Below are 8,293 nucleotides of genomic sequence, written 5' to 3' on the forward strand. Positions count from 1 at the left end.
CATATTAAAATCTGTCTAAATGAAATTGTTTTTGAGTTTTTCAGATATTCATGGTTAATAACTACATGTATGTAGATTTTGGGCCTCTGCTGTGTCTACCTGCAGCCTGCGCTTCATTTAGGTGCCGTACAGTTTGTTGTGTCCATAATTAACCGGCCAATCAACTACTGGAAAGTATTTCCCTGAGAATAAAAGTGAAAACAGTGCAGCCTATCAGCGTCCAGGAAGCAATAGCCTAATCGTGTGAATGAAAATAACCCAAGTCCTTCACTAATCCCTGCCTATCCTTTTTATCTGAGGATTCAGACCAGTCAGAGCAGTATGGAGCTGTGAGCCTGCACACCACCACGATGCATTCGATGCCCCGCTAGGCTGAGCCGTAGCACCTGTTTTCTTTTCATTGTAGTTTAGCTGCATAGCGTTTAGTAGCTTGCAGGAGAAAAAATGAGGCGACATTTTACTGCTGCTTTTTGTTTGGCTTTAGTTTTTCTTCCCCTGCTGTGCAGTTCATGTCCTGCACAATGCAGCTGCTTCTTCCACAAACTAAGTGATGGATCAAAAGCAAGGTAAATATGCCAGTTATTAAATGTTCTTGTTTCAGTTTTACATGTTTTTTAGTTTTGTCTTGCATGCAGAATTGATTTTCACTGCAGCTTTCTTCTGTTCAGTCACTCCGTATAGTGGAGGATTAACTTGGAGTTGCCCTTTAATCTCCTTTGCTTGTTACTGAACAATAGGTTACTACGTTTTGTCAAATAAATTCTAAACTAAATTACTAGTGAAATGGAGGCAGAAATATGTTTTGTTTTTAAATCCACTAAAAACCCCTACAATTTGAAAGAAGCTTTAATATTGTTCTCTTAAATGTCACATTATGAATCATCATATTTTTGCTCTTTTATTCCTTGCAGGAGTGTGCTTTGCAATGATCCAGAGATCACTGTGGTTCCTCCAAATTTTCCCACTGACACGTCGAAGCTGCGCATTGAAAAGACAGCAATCACACGGATTTCAACCGACAACTTCCACTACCTCAACAACCTGGAGTTTCTGTGGATGTCTTTCAATTCACTGAACTCACTGAATGTCGACAGTTTCCGGGGTCTTTACAACCTGGATGAGCTAAGACTGGATGGCAATGCCCTCACCTCCTTCCCCTGGGAGTCTCTGACTGATATGCCAAACCTGAGGCTCCTCGACTTGCACAACAACAAGATCTCCACCATCCCTGCAGAAGCCACCATGTACATAAAGAATATCACCTATCTGGACTTATCCAGCAACAGTCTGACAACCGTTCCTGCTGACGTTCTCACAATGTGGCTGAGTGTTAAGCCATCCCAGGACACCGATTCCTCCAAACTAATTCTCGGTGAGGATCAAGCTGGGACATATTAGGATAGTGGAACGTATTCTTTTTAATCTGCCTTACATGGTGACCACTTCTTTGACACCAGAAGCACTTAAAGCTAAATTAGGGATTAGTCTAATTATAGTTATTGTGTGTCAAGTTGTTAGAGTAATTCTAGTTATTTCAACAGCCACACAGTGTTGATGAACTGGATGTTGGTAACAGTAAACGCTTGGTTTCCTCTGCAGGTCTCCATGATAACCCATGGCTGTGCGACTGCCGGCTGCATGATTTGGTCCAGTTTCAGAAATCCCCATCATCATCCGTGGCTCTCATCGACACCAGGCTGAGGTGCGCTGATCCAGAGAGCTTGTCAGGGGTTCTTTTCACCGAAGCGGAGCTGCAGAGGTGCCAGGGCCCTCGGGTGCACACAGCCGTGGCTCGCGTTCGAAGCTCACTGGGTAACAACGTTCTGTTGCGCTGCGGCACAGTTGGAGTCCCCATCCCCGAGCTGTCCTGGAGCCGGGCTGATGGAAAGAAAATGAACGGCACTGGTGAGTTCTGCTGCACTAATTCTAGATGTGCTTGAATTAGAACAGCATCTATTTGTATCCCTGTGTCAATGAGATTAAAGTTATTTTTTTGTGCCAATCTGCTTAAACCTGTGGATGCCTGCTTCTTTTTTTTCAGTCCAGGAAGAGATTTCAAAGGAGGGCATCATTTGGTCGATTCTGAGTGTGCCTGCAGTCTCCTACCGAGATTCTGGGAAATACGTGTGCAAAGCAACCAACTTTGTGGGCACTGCGGACGCAATCATCTCTCTGGTGATCACGGATTCATTTCGGTCAGAGGAAGCAGGTGGTGTTTCTAAGAGAGCCAGAGGGAAGAAACCTGGTGGCATTGGAAGAGCGGCATACCAGGAGAAACTTATTGCCAGATATGTTCCTCCACCGACCACCACTGCCGCCCAGCCCATCATCGAACCACTCAATGGCAAAGGCGTGACTGGGAAGTATGAGATTGAGAGCTACAGCATCTCTGACGATGCTTCTCAGGGACGGGGTAAGGCGTCAGACCTTCAGCGGGCGGTGGAGGTGGAGCGGGATGCTCTGAGTAACTTGGCTGCCAACGCCTCATCCTTACAGCAAGCTCCAGAGAAAAGGGTAGTACGTTCAGTGAAGGTGATTGGTGACACCGACCATACTGTGTCTCTGAACTGGCGAGCCCCTACAGCCACAAACACCACAGAATTCAGCATCCTATATGCCATATTTGGCGAGAGAGACATGCGTCGGATCAATGTAGGTGCCGGAAGGAACCGGATCACTATTGATGGCCTTGTACCAAAGACAAAGTACATTGCTTGTGTTTGCGTGAAAGGCCTGATCCCAAAAAAGGAGCAGTGTGTAATCTTCTCAACAGATGAGGCAGCCAGTGCCAGTGGCACTCAGAAGCTCATTAATGTGGTGGTGATAACGGTGGCGTGTGTTATTGCTGTCCCCCTGACACTGATTGTGTGCTGCGGGGCGCTCAAGAAGCGCTGCCAGAAGCTGCTGGGGCGGCAGTCCAAGGACATGCAGGACTCGTACGTCACGTTTGAGACCCTCGGCCCCGCAGCCAAAGCTAAAGGGATGGAGGGCGAGTATCTGACCAGGCTAAATCCTGATGAATCCAACAGGCTGCTTTCAGCGAGATCCAGTGTGGACTCAGAGGCCACAGCCAGGACTGAGGGGCCACCTAACGAGTACTTCTGCTAAAACCAAATGTATGCCACAAACTCCAGAGGATGCACTTTGTTTTCTAACAGCCTGTGTTGTGAATAGATAAACTCTTGTGCTCAGAGACTGAAAAGACTCAACTGATCCTCTTTTGGGGGTCTTCAGAGGACACCGACAGCTCTGCCAGCACTAAATATATGAAACTGTTTTACAGCCTTGTGGGAATAAAAACCACCATTCATTTGGTGGACAGCAAAAAAGGGAAAATATACACAGTGACATGGTTTCAATATTTACATGTGGTGTAAATGTGTAAAATTTACTTTTTTTTAATTGATAATGCACTTTTAAAGGTGATGTTTTGCAGAGGAGAATGTCTTGAAATGTTGCCCTAAACTGTCTAAAACCCAATCAACTGTATTTTTCCAAGATGTAACCTCCACACTGTGTTCAACTCTTTATTGAAAATATTTAGAGAAAAGAGTTATTAGTCTATTTTGTATGTCAGTATGATGTTAACGTGCCAGGTTTACTGTTGGGTCAAAAACTTAAAATACATTACATTTTATAATGTGTAAATATTTGTCACCTGAAATGTATCTGTGTGTATGAATGTACTGTATAAAAATAAATATTTTTTTATATTTATATGCTCTCAAGTTGTTTTCTTAAATCTCAGAATGTTGATTTTTCAGTAGATCAATATTCATCTTGACTCAAGCAGAAATTAGCCTATTAACACTGCTATAGGGGAACACAGCTAATCTGAGCCAGGTCAAGTAGCATTTAGCTAACTAGTATCTTAATGTTTTGTAAAAAACCTGCTTGAAGTAGTAGGTGGTTGAGCAGGATCAGGACAAATTAGGCTGCATGTCAGTTCTTTTTTCTTTAAATCGCAATTTTGAATGCTAGTGAAGATGTTTCGCCTAAAACACTCAATTTTCATTATTAGCAATGCTAGAGATGCCACTTTATGGGTGGCAGTGTTGGTCAGTGAAGTCCACCACTTTGGACGAGTCAAGTTTCGGTTAGGCTACATCCAAATACCGAAAAACTACTGACAATCCCATAAGCCTCAGCTGCACTTTGTGTTTATGGCTAAGTAGCAAATGTTAACATGCTAAAACCCTAAACTAAGATGGTGAACATGATACCTGCTAAGCATGCATGTGAATGTAATGTAATTGTTGTGAGCATGTGAACATGCTAACATTAGCATTTAGCTCAAAGTTCTGAAGCACAGCCTCACCACACAGCAGCTAGCATATTTCTTTAGCCTTGTTAACAGCCTTGGAACGACTTCTATCTTTATCATCATCCCCATCTATATGAGATTAATTTCTTCGTCTGTTAAACTAGGCGTACTTCTATAAACAGCTTGGGCACTAAAGGAAAAATGTCTGTTAAAGACTGAAACTAGATGTTGTCTGTTTTCACACTTGCTTTATATGATGATTCGGCCTTTAACAACCTGTGAGACAACCAGTGTTCAGATTATTGAGGTCAGATTACAGTCCTCTCCAGACATCTGTCTCTCTGCAGCCCTCCCTCTCTGTGCTGCTAAGCCCGACCGACTCCGGCCCACTTACTGCAGATGGGCCTCCTGTCATGTCAATGCCTGTGCTTCAGTGGGAGACAAATAGATTAAATTAGACCAATGCAAAGCAGTTTGGGGTCACATCTGAAAGAAGAACTGCAATCCAATCAAACAAACTCACTGAATTTTGATTGAACGTTTGTGGCGTGTGTTTTGATGCTTTTGAGGAGGTCACACAGTGATGTCTAGATAAATTGGACCACTGCTATAAATACACCTTACCTATGTGTGTCTCACTTGGTGTCTTAAGTGTTACGTCAAGGAAGATTAAGGTAATAGGCTTTCTTCCAGGCAGCCCACGGGCTCGTCCTGGCCTCACAGGCCTATTTCACAAGCTCCTCCAGGAATATGGACGCCTTTTGTGTCTCGTTACGTATCGCTGTGTTTTTTTATCTCGTCACCCCTGGATCATCAACTTGTCTGCTCGGTTGCTCCTGCACGGATGATAACTTGGGAAGGTAAGTGCCCACTGAACCTATACAAGCTCTTAAAAGTAGGTTAGCCATAACCCTGTTTCAAATGCAACCTGCTAACTAAATTGTTCTAAAACCTAAACGCAAACACTTTGCATCAATGTGTGCTAGCGGTACATGAGCAGCTGTGAAGATAAAATACACTCTTGTCATTAGCTTCTCTTGTCTAAACACATCTCGTCTCACCATTCTAGGTCTTTACTCTGTATGGGAACCTCCTTGGGACAAATGCCAGCAGACATCCCACATGATTTCACTAAAATCCGAATTGAGAACTGCCACCTGACTGGGTTACCGCAAGGATCTTTCTCCAAAGTCAGTGCCTTGGAGTACCTCTGGCTGAATTTCAATGAGATCGCCCTGATGAACATCAAAAGCCTGGAGGGGCTGGCCAACCTGACTGAGCTCAGGCTACAAGGGAACAAGCTGACTTCGGTACCATGGACAGCCTTTCAGGATACACCGAAACTGAAGATTCTGGACCTGAAGCACAATCGATTGGACATCCTGCCTGAACACGCCCTGAAACACTTACCTGCACTAACCTACTTAGATTTATCCTTCAATCAGCTTAGTGTCATATCAAAAGATGTCTTCATTAATTGGCCTCTTTACCAAACAGCAGAGAAAGCTTGGGGCAAAGAAGGGCTGGTCTCCAATGTGGTTCTGGCGCTGCACGACAACCCCTGGTTGTGCGATTGCCGCCTCAAAGGCTTCGTGGAGTTCATCCGGGCAGTCAGCCCTCCCATCATTCTGATGAACTCCTATTTGATGTGTTCGGGCCCCGCCTCCAAAGCTGACAAGTTTTTCCACGAGATCCAGTTAAAAACATGCACGAAGCCGGTGGCCTCTGCCCCAGAGACTAACATCACTTTACCTCTCGGAGCGAATGCAACTCTCACATGCTTAGTCAAGGCCAGGCCGAGCCCGACCATTCAATGGATGTACAGTCTGAAGATTATAAGAGGATTTGCTGGTAAGATTGTTTTTTATTACTACCATCCATTAAACTGTTGTGAACCTGCTCTTGGAGCACTTAATGTGGTATATGTTACTTTCAGGCTGCATCTGTTGTATGAAAGATGCAGGAACAATACCTTTTTGTAGGGTTACCTTACCATGTCTTTAGCAGACGTAATTAAGCCTCCGTTTGAAATGCAGTACGCTCTGACGCCCTGTCTTCTCTCTGCAGCTACAGAGACTCAAATAAATGAGGAGACCATCACCTCCCAGCTGGTGATCCCTTCTCTTCACCTGGCAGACCGAGGACTCTACACCTGCATGGCCAACAACTTCATTGGCAACGCCTCTGTCAACATCACCGTTAACATCAGCTCATTCAATTCCTCCACCCCTCTCCCTCCACCTGTCCCCAGGCTGTCGTCCGATGAGAATACCTACATTGACATCCGCATTGCCAAGCAGACGGTTTACGGTATCACCCTCGAGTGGTACGCAGCAACGGACAAACCAGCAGAAACCTGGTTCACCATCCACTTCGGCAAATACGACTCACCCAAAAAGGAGATGATCTACATCGGCCCTGGCATCAACAGCTACTCCGTCAGCGACCTGCTTCCCGTCACCAAATATGAGGTGTGTGTGACCCTGAAGAACCATCCGCCGAGGGAAGGCCAGTGCATCGTGTTCGTGACGGGAAGTGATATCAGTGAGCTGGAGCAAAGAGAGAGGCTCATCCACATTATTGTCATTGTGTGCGCCATGTTGCTGGCAGTGCCGGCCGGCATGTACGCCTGCACCACGGAGGCCAGGTTCAGCTGCGTGGAGCGCTGCATGGATCTGTGGAAGAAGCGCAAGCTTTACGGAGAGAACCTGCAGGGCATGGAGAGGCAGGGCACCTTCGACAGCCTGCAGGCAGCCAGCGACGAAGGCCTGTGCAGGGACTCGGAGGAAAAGCCGAAGAAGAGCAGGAAGTGTGAGGATAGGTGCAAAGGAGGAAGTGCAGCTCATCTTTACTAAATCCAAAGTCAAGCGATGTACATACATGTGTATTTGTAAATAATGTCAGTTTTCAGCATAGCCCCAGTTTGTGCTTCTCTTGTATTATCATTGTATTTGAGTCACTAGCCATTTGATTTTCAGAAAAAATGAATACCTGATGATGGAAAAAACACTTACTGCTGTTATGAAGGTATTTCCAGGATCCTCCAGACTCCTCCAACCATCTGGATGAAGCAATATTCTGTCTGCTGTACCATAGACAAGATTTTTAACCGCTTTCCCATACAGGAAGCCAGAAATTACACATCTCCTTTTTTTTTTTTTTTTTTTTATACAACATGAGAAAAATATCAAGGCATAATTTTGTTTGAAAATATTAAATAATGCGAAGTCAAACAGACAAATCTATGAGTGATAGTAACATTTTTCAAAATTTGATTCACTGTATAAACTGAGCAATGTGATTTCTGGTTGCCATCTTTGTTTTGGATTAAGGAAGAATCACAACTGAGGAAACGTGTTTGTGTGTTTGAAGATTCTGGAAACACCTTCAGAACAATGACAAGTTTTGTTGAATGATCTGAATCTAATTTGTATTTATCTTTTATAAAATCAGATGCTTATGATCTGTGGATCAAATATAATACTAATACCTATGTGGCACAAACTTGGGCTATTTTGAGTACATAGCCATCCTGTAAATATATATGTCTCAAGCTATCAGCTCCAAGCAGAGATGCCTTTTTTCCTTATTATAAGGAGGGTTTATTATCTGTGTTAATATAAATGTACAAAAAAGGTTTCTGCTAAAATGCATTTTTGTTGTTTTTTATGTTTTGATACTGAATGTAAAAACATGCAATGCTAAGTGTGAAAATAATGTAATGTAAATAATTAATGCTTAATAATGATATAAACTAAATTGTACCTTGAGTCGATTGTGTGTCGGTTCATGGTTAAAAAAAAAAAGTATTTTGTTATTGTTTCTCTTTTTACAGATTTGCTCTCTTGTAATGGAATGAAATGATGTCTGATGTGGATTAAAGGGGAGTCAAAGACGAATGCTGAGACATCCTCCTGATTTTTTAGCACAATCACTCAGAGGATTTGTTACATAAGCGGTGTTTTCCCGTGCACTTATACATACACTCGTAAGCAGATTAAAGTGATTTTCTATCTGAATCCCAGTCAG

At 43.6% G+C, this 8,293-nt stretch overlaps 2 protein-coding genes across 2 annotated transcripts; both read left to right on the top strand.

Annotated features, from left to right (window-relative positions):
• Nucleotides 1–444: 444 nt before the first annotated feature.
• lrit1b (leucine-rich repeat, immunoglobulin-like and transmembrane domains 1b) lies at nucleotides 445–3,643 on the top strand. Its single transcript, XM_041963041.1, has 4 exons — nucleotides 445–566; nucleotides 912–1,372; nucleotides 1,600–1,905; nucleotides 2,042–3,643. The coding sequence occupies exons 1-4, from the start codon at nucleotides 445–447 to the stop codon at nucleotides 3,106–3,108; spliced, it is 1,956 nt and encodes a 651-aa protein (XP_041818975.1). The 3' UTR covers nucleotides 3,109–3,643.
• A 1,372-nt stretch (nucleotides 3,644–5,015) lies between these two features.
• On the top strand, nucleotides 5,016–7,374 carry LOC121625174 (leucine-rich repeat, immunoglobulin-like domain and transmembrane domain-containing protein 2). The gene is made up of 3 exons (XM_041963245.1): nucleotides 5,016–5,124; nucleotides 5,334–6,115; nucleotides 6,332–7,374. The coding sequence occupies exons 2-3, from the start codon at nucleotides 5,347–5,349 to the stop codon at nucleotides 7,117–7,119; spliced, it is 1,557 nt and encodes a 518-aa protein (XP_041819179.1). The 5' UTR covers nucleotides 5,016–5,124; nucleotides 5,334–5,346; the 3' UTR covers nucleotides 7,120–7,374.
• The last annotated feature ends 919 nt before the right edge of the window (nucleotides 7,375–8,293 follow it).

This window comes from Chelmon rostratus, chromosome 21 (assembly GCF_017976325.1).
Source record: "Chelmon rostratus isolate fCheRos1 chromosome 21, fCheRos1.pri, whole genome shotgun sequence".
NCBI lineage: Eukaryota > Metazoa > Chordata > Actinopteri > Chaetodontiformes > Chaetodontidae > Chelmon > Chelmon rostratus.